This window comes from Micromys minutus, assembly GCF_963924665.1.
Source record: "Micromys minutus genome assembly, chromosome: 14".
Classification (NCBI taxonomy): Eukaryota; Metazoa; Chordata; class Mammalia; order Rodentia; family Muridae; genus Micromys; species Micromys minutus.
The window spans coordinates 14,160,160-14,172,235 of NC_137983.1; the positions used below are offsets into that span (position 1 = coordinate 14,160,160).

The 12,076-nt window shown below is 39.2% G+C and overlaps 1 protein-coding gene across 1 annotated transcript; it reads right to left on the reverse strand.

Annotated features, from left to right (window-relative positions):
- Nucleotides 1-10,217: 10,217 nt before the first annotated feature.
- On the reverse strand, nt 10,218-11,771 carry LOC308429569 (amidophosphoribosyltransferase-like; the record flags this gene model as incomplete). Its single annotated transcript, XM_080928474.1, is given in 4 exon segments — nt 10,218-10,483; nt 10,486-10,678; nt 10,682-11,098; nt 11,100-11,771. Coding segments are annotated over 4 exon segments (1,548 nt in total).
- Between the last annotated feature and the right edge of the window lie 305 nt (nt 11,772-12,076).

The following is a 12,076-nucleotide window of genomic DNA, read 5'->3' on the forward strand; positions in this document are numbered from 1 at the left end:
CATTGTGTATATTAACTACAGTTGTTTTTAACCCATTGTTAGGCAAGTGGGCTTGGTTCTCTATCTTATACTGTGGGAAGCACGTCAGTGTAGACATCTCTTCGAAATATTGGTTTCTTTTCTCCTCAGTACACCAAAAAGTAAGTTACAGTTTTGTTTTTGACTTTTCCAGGAGAGCATTCTTATTGGTTTTCGTGGTTTAAGTAATGCACATTTCTACCAGCAGTGGACAAGGGTTACTATGTCAGAACAGTCTATGCATAAAGTCATATGAGAATTCCTAGGGCTTATGAGAAAACCCCCAAAGAAACAAACAAACAAACAAACAAAACCAAACAACAAGATCCAGGACAAATAGCTTGTATCCCCAGTTTCTTAAAAAAGATACAGAATTGTTGTTGGAACATGCTTTTATGTGTCTCCACAGCAGCTGGATTTATGGCATATTCAAGAGGATTGTGTGACAGAAGTTAGATTTAACTGGGAGATGGCTCTCTGGGCATGAGATTGTCTTGATTATGTGAATTTTAGTTGGAAGATCTGCCCCCTTTGAGAGGCGCTATTCTCTAGTAAGGGATCTTGGTTTGTATACACACGACGAGAATAAACTGAGCTCTATCATGCTTGCATCCATGTGTTGCTCTCTGCTTGTTGACGGCGCGATAGAACCAGCTGCTTCAGGCTCATGCTACTGTGATCTCCCTTCCACAGACTATAAACTAGAAGCTTTTCCTCCAACATTTCTTTAGCCAGGGTATTGTATTCCAGCAGAAGAAAAGAATCTGAGACAGGCTGAATAAAAGTTTGATAAATTAAGAATTGCATTCTAAATCCTAATTAGAGAATGAGTCAGAAAAATCATGCCATCCCATGGCATGTAATGATAGGATAAACAGAAAGAAGTTTGAAAATTGTATTGTAAACTATACAACTTCCTTATCAAATTAAATTGGTATAAAAGAGAACATTGTGAGTGTCTTAGAATGAGAAGAACATTCATTAGTACATCTGGTATATTTACCTTCATATTCTTTTTCTGTTGCGAAAACGTAGATTAAATAACAGACTTTAGAACTTACCTTTGGATAAATAATTCTGTACTACAAGTTACATTATGTTCTTGAAGTGTCATTCTATTGTTGAGATTACAGCGTAATTCAAAAGTGTCTCTGGTTTCAAAATGACATTTTAAACACCTATGCAGTACTCTGTGAGCTTAAGTACTGAATTTGAGAGGGATTTGCAATCCCATATGGATTGATTCTTTACTCAGGACCAATTTAATCTACAGTGGTATCAGGATCAGAACCACTGCTACGTGAAATAACATTGCATGGGAAGCCATTGAGAGTCCAAGAAGGCAGCATTGAGTTGTTCTATTGGCTATAAGGTCAAAGGATAGATGGAGACTTTGGAGACCTCAAGTATGCAATGTGTGTAAGAGATAGAAAATGACCACCCTGTTCCCTCAAAAGATTTATTTTGGCCTGAAGAAGGACAAACAGAGCAAATAATTTGAAAAAGTTGCAAACATGTCAAATGTCATAGGAAATCAAGCGAGGCAAGGGGGTGGGGGATGCTAATCACCCGTTGGATATCGCAGATTAGGAACACCTTTTACTCTCACCATAACTAGTGTTTGTAGATCAGTGGAGAGAGAATCAAAGTATAACGGGTGGAAAGACAAAGTGGGATCTAAAGTTTACGTTTTAGAAACACGAATGTTGGGATAGCTAGGGCAACTTCTAAGAGAGGTGTAAGGCTAATATTGGGATTTGGTTCTTCAAACAGGAAAAAAATTATAGGTAGGGGATAAGATCCAAGACACAGGCATCATAAGGGTCCCTGTATCTTAGGGATGTGTGAGGACCAAACAAGGTAATTCATGAAAAACACACAGTGTGAAGTAGAGGCTGAGGACTCACTGCAGGACAGTCTTATACATTACTATCTGCAGTCATGATGTGGCAGATATTAACTCTGTTCATTTGCAGGGACTTTGTTGATTTTTTTCCAATATAGCAGAATGTATTTCTTTATAAATTAAAGATTACTAAGCAGAGAAGCTTGAACTAGTTTTCCATAACAATTAGGACTGACTATAGTAGAGAAAGAGACGTTCTTTACAGTTGATCTGAGCTTTCCCCACAGTTAGGGCAGAGGACAGAACTGATTTCTTTTACCTACAAACTAATCGCGTTATCCTTCAAGGGTGGTGAGTTTGATTGCTGCCTGAAAGGTACCTGAAATCTAGCCAATGCTGCTTTCGCACTTGACCTGCAACCTGACCCTCTATAAAGAGATATAAGAATACCGTTTGACACAGGCCACTCTTATTCCATTACAGCTTTTTAAAAATATATTTTTACTATGACTGAAGTTTGAATTAGGATGAGAGTTTCAAAAATAACCCAAATCAAAAGTGAACCAATGATCAGAGTAAAGACACAGAAATACAAAGGAAGGAAACTTCCAGGGTTCACATGTTTCCCCTCACCAGTCAGTCTCAACCTTTCAATAATTATATTATGTGTAGCAGCAAAACAACAAAAAGGGGATAAAGGTCTTTGGAGTTATATTGATAAACTATGTGTGGTGCTCAAAAATGGCATTGAATATCTTGTTTAAGCTGTAAAAATATATTAGCATGTCATGTTATCTTCATAAATTCTTCTAACACATAGGGTGGGTGGAGTTACCAAATCCCAAGGCACATTACCAATCCGGCTGGCCACTGCCATCCATCAGCTGTTTTGGCACATATTTGCAGGCTCACAGTTGGGACTGAGGTATTATGATGCTGGAGGGCTTGATAATAGGTGAATTATTAGCTGCTGGGTACAGATCTGTTTCTGAGTTTTGCTGTGGCAGTCTCTCATATAAGGAGGTCATCATTCTCATGGAATTTGCTCCTTCAGACTTAAAGAAACTTTGAATATACGTTGTAATTTCTCCCCCAGTAAAATTTCATTAGTGGTTCATTATGTCTGGTGGAGTGTTGTGGAAGTTCACCAAGTGTGCTAAGAGTTCAGACATGTCAAAATTTAAATTGTCTCATGAAGGGACAGCCCTCTGTATCCTTTGACACTGTGTCTACCCACACAGTGCACAGTTTCTCATTAGAAAGCAAAGATGGACAGAACTTCTATTTTTCTTAGGCTGCTAGACAACTTTATCTTTTGATTATTTCAGAATTTCCTGGTACTATAGCTTTTGACCAACAGATAGTTAATTTCAAGGAAGATTGTAACAGTTACAAAAGTGCAGAAGGTAAAAATTGTTTATGTGAAATTTGCATATAAGCCAAATGGAATCCAAAAGTGTACAAAAGTTCAGCAACCTCTTACTGAGAAAGTTGTCAGAAGGTGACTTATTCTGAGCTTGAATGAAGCAAAATCAGTTATCTTCCAAAGATGCATGTTTTATAGGAACAACAACAAAAACCCCAATAAACCCAAAGGAATACAATGAACTTCTTTTTTTTTTTTAAACTTTATTTTAAAAAACAAAGATAAAAGAAAAAAAATTTTAAACATATTTGCATAAATGTATACAAATACAATTGTGTCAGTGCTTGGCTTTTTTTCTTTTTTTTTTAAGGTTTGATACTCTGCATTAAGGTCTTACTATTTACAATGAGCAAAAAGTACATGTAAAACAGGGTGTAACCCGGAATTAGTCAAAGTGTTCTTGGTGTGTAAGAATTGAGCATGACTTTTTGTTTTGTTTTGTTTTGTTTTGTTTTCTTTTTTTCTTGAACTTCACACAGTTTGTGAGTTGTTTCTGGGGCAGTCCAAGCCTCTGGGGTTAGTATCCCACTGTCAGTGACTGCATATTATGTCTGTTCTTTATCTCACTCAAGATGATATTCTCTAGATGCAACCATTTTCTTAAGAATTTGGTTAAGTCATTGTTTCTGATGGCTGAGTAGTACTCCATTGTGTAAATGTACCACAAATTTTGTATCCATTCATCTACTGAAGGACATCTGGATTCTTCCCAGCTTCTGGCTATTATAAATAGAGCTGCTATGAACATTGTGGTGCATGTATCTTTGTTGTATATTAAAGTGCCTCTGGGGTATATGCTCAGAAGTGGAATAGCTGGATTTTCAGGTAGTACTATGTCCAATTTTCTGAGGAATCGCCAGACTGATTTCCAGAGTGGTTGTATCAGTTTACAACCCCACCAACAGTGGAGAAGTGTTCCTCTTTCTCCACAACCTCACCAGCATCTGCTGTCATCTGAGTTTTGGATCTTGGCCAATCTGACTGGTGTGAGGTGGAATCTCAGGGTTGTTTTGATTTGCATTTCCCTGATGGCTAAGGAAGTCAAGCACTTCCTCAGATGTTTCTCAGCCATTCGATATTCCTCAACTGAAAATGTTTTGTTTAGCCCTGTACCCCATTTTTAATAGGGTTATTTGATTCTCTGGTGTCTAGCTTTTTGAGTTCTTTGTATAACTTGGATATTAGGCCTCTATCTGATGTGGAGTTGGTAAAGATCTTTTCCCATTCTGTTGGCTGCCATTACAATGAACTTCTAAATAGATTGTTTTGAAGTTTAAGACTCTATTTCCGATGGACATCCTCATATATAGATGGGAACATAATGATCATATTGTCATTGTCACTAGATAAAAATTGATTCATTATAAAAATATAAATTTCTAGTGTATTTTCCAATCAAGGTGAAAAGATATATAAAAAGTCAAAACATTTTTAAAAAGTCAAAGATAAAACATAGTTACATTTAATAATTGGATAAAAATGCATTATTTAAATTACACTGAACAAGAGTCCTTACTGAGACTACAACTGATGTCATTAAAAAAAAAAGATTTATTTATTTATTTATTATATGTAAGTACACTGTAGCTGTCTTCAGACACACCAGAAGAGGGCATCAGATCTCATTACAGATGGTGGTGAGCCACCATGTGGTTGCTGGGAATTGAACTCAGGACCTCTGTAAGAGCAGCCAGCGCTCTTAAGCACTGAGCCATCTCTCCAGCCTCAGATGTCATAATTATGTTTTAAAATGCTATTTAAAAAGTATTTGAGGTTACAAGATGTAGGACTTTTATATATACTGTCTTTACATCTAGATGCCTCACGGTAGGTAGGTGATACTCAATAATCCCCCCCCCCCAACTCCAGCCCCACCCCTGTTGTCTGAGGAGATAGAAACGGTCATTTTGATGATGGAGACAGTGGCAGCCACATTTACAGCAACAATTTCTGAGTAATGTAGGGGACTGAAAACATTTTGGTAGTTTTATGGTTTTTCTGATTTGAAACTATTCTGGTTAAACAAAGAATTATGTGACTGAATGAAATACCTGGAGCAAAACGCTGGGTTTTGATGATGTCATTGTTTAAGTTAACAAGGAAGAACAGGTCACTTCTAATTGGTTGTTTTGAGCCCTTGGGCATTCTTCTATCTCTTATACTCTTGTAGAGACCCTCTGGCCCAGGAGTAGACTCAGTTTTAGACTTTCTTATTTAGGGTCCCGTGTAGAGGGTGCAAGCAAAATCAAATGAAAAAAAAAAAAAAGGACACTCTGGGCCCTGGACTCGCTATTCCAGAAATCCGCATTCTGCACTTGTCCACAGGAGTGTGGAGATAGGAAGGTCTGAGTACTGACAAAAATGCATTCATATACTTTTATGCAAAAATGCTTAAAATCTGTACATTTATCTTTGTGTTTTAAAATAAAGTTGTTCAATAAAAAAAATACCTTTCACAACCTGCTGTTCCATTATACCAGATACATATGCTTATTAAAGTATGAAGGTATAATTTTGACAGAAAAATGCTAAAATTTGTGAGATTATCTACCCTTTTGCCATTTTATAGTCTGGCACACAGAATGAGGAAATACTTAGAAGATGGGTGTTCCACTGCCAAATTCATCTGTTAGGGGTTTGTCAGAAAAGATACCATTTCCAAAGCAGGACCTGAAGAAGGAAGGCTTACAAACAGGCAGTTTATACAGGGGTGATTAGGAAGGAGTACAGCAGCTGCAGGGAAAGATGCAGGAGGGAGAGGATGTCAGAATAGCCTACTAGGTCCCAAATGACAAGGTGGAGAATATCTTCACCAACATTTGGAAGGAGAAAACAGAGAAATCAGCTCTTAAAAGGGAAGGGTGACTTTGATAGAGGGACACAGCATCAAGAAGTGACACCCCCCCCTTATGCTAGAGTCAGTGGATACATTATGGCATGGGGATCAAGGCAACCCAAAGGTCAGACATTCCATGCAGGCTGCCCTCCCAGGGTGTGGCTTAGCACCCAGAAGGGGTATCAGGGCGATAGAGACAATAGCTCATGCAGACAATCAAGACAAAACATCTTCTATACAAGCAAAGCTCCGTGGAAGGGAGAAGAGAGGAGGTCTAAGTCTTGTGAAAAGACTGATCAAGATTTGACGAGCTTTAATACAATCTACGATGTGTCCAGCTCCACTAGAGTTGAACAACTGCTGTGGAGAGACACCATCCTTCCTGCTCTTCTAAGATTCTCTTACTTGGTCATTCTGATTTCTCTCCCTGTCAAAATATTATCGGAGTAGTGCACAGGACAGCAGCAGCATCATGGGAAATACAAAGGCCAAAAATACCTCACGGCTGAATAATGAGCTGCCAGCTACCCAGGCATTTATACATATTACGATAAGCCTATACTTCCTTATGATGATTATTCTGTTCCTTCAAATGGTGGTTTGCCATCCCTGCCCCAGTCCCTGGGCTGGAGATGTTGAAATGAAGAAAGGCAGAAACTGAAATGTGTTGGTCATACTAGCTGACATTTCCTCGGTGAGACTTCTATGTCACAGGAAGACACTGCCATATTTATTAACCACCTTCTATTCTCCCTTCCACCTGAGTTTCAGATTGAAAAAGACAGCTCTAAAAATTAACAGGTCATAATTTGTTTTTCCTTATTTGGTCACTTGGTAACCAGAGAGCCCAGAGGCCAAGGGTCACCTGCAGTTCTAGGGATTTTGTGATTTTTATCAGTTGGTTGGCTTCAGGAGGACTGATTGGGTGCTGAGAGGTCACTCTTTGGCCAGCAGGGCTGCGAAACAGTTTCTTTCATCATAAGTATGCACGTGCCTATGAGCTTTTTAGATCTAAAACGCTGTTGAATCTTGTTAGAACCAGCTGAGCTAGCCTGACTAGCTCTCATTTCAGTAGAGAATCAGAGTCATAGATGCTACTGATCTGTCATGGTTGTACAGTGGGCATGTTGTGCAGGTACCAGAAGCCCAATTCTACTTTCTTCTTAAAATGAGAACAGCTTTCAGTGGAAAAAGTCAGGGAACAGCATGGTAGACTTATTGTCTTCAGACCATTCAAGAGGGTTAGTGTAAGGAACAGATTGTTTCCCCCTTTGAAGTTTTGTTTACGAAGAGGTCCATTGACTAAATAAAACTGTTTTATCTGAATCACTGTTCAAATGACTCTTCATTTGCTTCTCAAACCTTTTAAAGAACTAGAACCAAGACTGGAAGCCATTTGATGAGAGCTACCCTCTTCTGTGTCATAAATGCTTATTCTTAGAAAATAGCAACTCACACAGCATTTTATCTAGAGGAATGATGTACTCTTGGTTGTCATTAATCTATTTGACCATTCTGCTGAGCACAGATGCTGGGTATGGTGGAGGAAACCAGGAGAGTTCAATGAAAATGAAGGTATCTAAATGAAAAATTGATAGGGGCTGAGGTTACAAGGATAAAATTTCACATCAAGGACCGGAACCAATAGGAGCTTGTGACAGCTGAGGTATGACTTTTGATAAAAATAGAGGAACTGATGCTCACATAGTCACTTTTGCTCAAGATTCTGGAAGTGAGAAAAGAAGGTAATGTTGTCAGTGAAGTCAGGAAAGATTGAGATGTAACACATTTGGTGGGAAGATCAAGGTTCATTGTAAAAATTTTGAGCTTGAGATACCTATGTTCTTGACTTTTTCTTGTGTATGTGAGAGTTACTTTTAAATGTTGTGTTGTTTGTAAATTCAGTAAGCAGACGTTTTCACATCTTCTGTTTGAGGTAGGGCTCAGATTCACTATGTTGCCAAGGATGCCCTTGAACTTCTAGGCCTCCTGCCTCCGTCTTCTGAATTCTAAACAGTAAGTGTGAGATACCATAACCAGACACATTATTAGAATATCTTTAAGCCACTTAATATTCAAGTTCAAGGTAGGTATGAGACAATGAAAATTTCTGAAAATATTTTAATAACAAATTCATAAAAGCAGATATTTTATGGACTTTTCACATTTAGATATTAAAGATATTTTTCTTTTCTTTCTTTTTTTTTAAAGCACACATATAAACACGTTTATTACATATATTTGTTGCAAAAAAAACCAACACAAAACAAACACATACAAAAAAAGTAGGCTTACATTAGTTTAGGACATTAATTGTGTTCAAACAGTTTTCATCTTTTTCAGCATATAGGACTCTAGTTATATACATTTAAAGCAAATAAAACAAGGCCTGAAACTGGTAAAAAAAAAGTTAATTTAATCCATACTCAGAAACTCTTAAAATAAAAGGTAACAATGAAGAAATAATTAAGAAAGTTGTACAAATGATCATGGTTTTTATTTCCCTTTATATAAGTATCCCAATAAAAACAGAAAATCTATGGAAAACACAAGTCAAATTAGAGATTTTGGTTGTAGTACCTTCCCTGAGTTTCTTTGTAAGACATCAAATTTAAATAAGGCCATTTAAAAATTGACCTAAAGCCTTACTCCACCGTGCTGCCAGGGGAAGTGTATTTAGCGGAAGAGGCAGCCCCCACTGAAATGGCCCCGGCTGTGAAATGCCAACCTGCCTGTCTGCGCCGTAGGATAACCTCAGGCACTGTAGCACATGACCTGGGAGTGCCAAAAACTCATCTTGACCCGCTGTTATGTGACACATGATACTATATATCAAATGTAGACTAGTAATTTCAGTTATTAATAAATATTATATTTCTAAGTGGGTTCGGAAAGTAGCAAATTTTGGCAACAATATAGAAATTATTTTTGTTTCATGTGAAAAATCTTCCACAAACAGGAGTTAGTAAATCACCTCAGTCCACTACATCTACATCATAAAAAAAGTGAAAATAAAATGTCACTAGAACTAACAAAAAGTAGAAAAACATGATTCTGAGGTAATGCTTGGGTACAGGCAATCGAATTCCCCAAACAATGGCTGTCCCCTTAGCCTTTAGCAAAACCAGCCCTATTATGTTTCTATTTGCTGTTTAAATCATACACATATATGTATACAAGTATACATTACTATACATGACTACTGTAAATTCAAACAGCCACGCTTAATAAACTTAAGGATAAAGGCTTACTTGAAATTAAAACTTTCTCTTTCCAATGCACCTACTAAGTTATTTGCTAGGCTAACTATTATCTTCTCGTCAAATACAGGGAAAAAGGCCCCAGATATATTTTTCAGTCTTTCTGGCATCTCCCAAAGAGGGATGGAAAGGTCCACAAACCTGTATGTTTCCCTCTATCACAACAAAACTGACAACTAATTTAGCAAAAGCTAATTGATATTAGCAGGGGAAAATGGTGGTCCTAAACATCCTACTATGTATTAAGCATACAAGTGACTTAGGAAACAGAGGGAGTCCAGGCACAGAAAGAGGCTTTATCTTGAGCCAGGAAAGTCCAGGATGGCCTTGAACTCAGAATTTTCCTGCCTCAGCTTCCCATGTAGGTTTTCATTTTTTAGGAGTTGTGCACTGGTCCCCAGAGCCACACATGTGTATGGGGTGAAAGAATGTAAGATCAAGGCCACAACTACAGGCTTGACTGTATAGACTAGATACCTCTGGGGCACAAGGAATTCAAAATTTTCATGAAACTTTACAAAGTCCCCCGTCCTGTGTACACACCTAATCTAGCCTCCTTTAAGCCATTCAAGCATGGGTCTGGGAAATGGCACTAACCTCCTGCCTTCTCTTGGGTCAACCCCCCCCCCCATGAGTCCTTATACAAAAAGAATCCCCACATGTTGCATTACATATAATCCTTACAGTTCAACTATATATAGCAATTCAGTCACTCAGAAAATCTCAAAACTTAAGGTCTACAGACACAAGGATGTGGCATCCACTCTGTACCAAATGAGTGACTATGTAAACCACTTCTCCATGACCTTGCAGTCTGGGAGCAACAGGCAGCTACCATTCCAGATCCACAGGGTACTGCCCAGTGAGGCAAGCCGTACAGTGTCCCGACTTCTCGAAATACTCCAGACCATTTCCATTTTCTTGAATTGAAATGTCACATTCTTTCACTTTCTGCTTCTTGGATTTGATTTCTTGCTGCACAGATGAAACCAGTCCTTCCACTGACAGATAGGCAACGCTGTTCGCTCCGAGGTATTCTGCAAGACATTCAAATTCTGGCTTATTGGCTATAAGCTCCTCTTTCGTAGGAATGTTTATCCCATGAAGCACGGGTGCTTTATTGGTGGTGAAGCGACTCGAATGTGCACCTCTTTAGCACCGGATTCTTTGAGGAGTTTTATGATGGGTGAGATAGTATTGCCTCTCACAATTGAATCATCTATGAGAACAATTCTTTTGCCTTTGAAGTTGTCAGACAACACACCAAATTTCTTCGCAACCCCGAGTTGTCCTCACCTCATGTTCGGCTGAATGAAAGTTCTTCCTACATAACGGTTCTTACACAGTACTTCCGCATATGGCAGCCCACACTTGGTTGCGTATCCCAGAGCTTCAGGTGTGGCAGATTCCGGAACTGTGCTCACCAAGTCAGCCTCCACTGGCGCTTCAATTGCCAGCTGCTGGCCACACCGGTACCTCACCGTATAAACCATTTGGTCTTCAAATATACTATCTGGTCTTGCAAAATAAACGTATTCGAAGATACAGAAAGCCATTGGATCTCCGTTAGATCTTGAAATTATATCAAGAGTTCTGAAACCATGTCTGGATATTTCTACAATTTCTCCAGGCTTTACTTCGTGGCAATATCTTGCACCAATAGATAGAAAGCTGCAAGACTCCGAAGACACCACCCATCCATCAGTTTCTGAAGGTTTTTTTCTCTTTGTCATTTACGTCAGAAACTGGCAAGAGCCGACCAATGCATAGAGGACGATTTCCATATGGATCTCGCACTGCGTAAATGACATTCCTGTGCATTATGACCAGAGAGTACGCTGCAGGCGCTTCCTTCATTAAGTTCTTGATTCTTGCTACCCAGTCTGGGGTGTCGTCTTGTTCCTGAGGAGGGGTGTATGCGAGTAACTGGGTAATCATCTCACTGTCAGAGGATGTGGAAAGCCCAATGCCATGCCGCAGAAGCTTCCTCCTCAGTTGAGCTGCATTGACCAGTTCACCGTTATGGGCCACAGCTATTTTCCCTCGAAGAGTCTCAACAACGAACGGCTGACAATTTTCCAGCTCACACTTCCCTGTGGTGGCGTACCTCGTATGCCCAATTTCAAGATTTGAGACATACAATTTCTTCAAATTGTCTTGGGTAAAAACATGATTTACAAGACCCATTCCCTTATGCACCTTGAAGGTAGGCACTGAACTCACATCACTGGTCACAATACCTGCGCTCTCCTGCCCTCGGTGCTGAAGCCCCACGAGTCCAAGAGTGATCACATGCGGCACATCTAGCAGCGTGGGCCAATCTCCAGAAGCGATGCAGCCGAACACGCTACATTCCTCACGGATCGCCAACTCCGCCAGTTCCATGGCACCGCCGCGAGCACGTGGAGGGACCTGCTGGCGCGGCGTGGTCCAAGCACCAACCAGCTGTCCGCTCCGCTACAGAACGCTCAGCGGCTCCCGTTACAGACCGTCTCCTTCCCCCTGAAGATATTTTTCTAAAAATAATTTCAGTTGTCTAATATAAATAACATATTAATATTTACACTAAACAGTTTTGTAGATTAAGCAGTTAAATTATTATATTTAATGTCTAGGCTAATTCATACTTGTAAACTAAAAAGTGGAGAAAAGTTTGAGGAAAACGAGGTCCAGAAACAGGGCCAAATTGG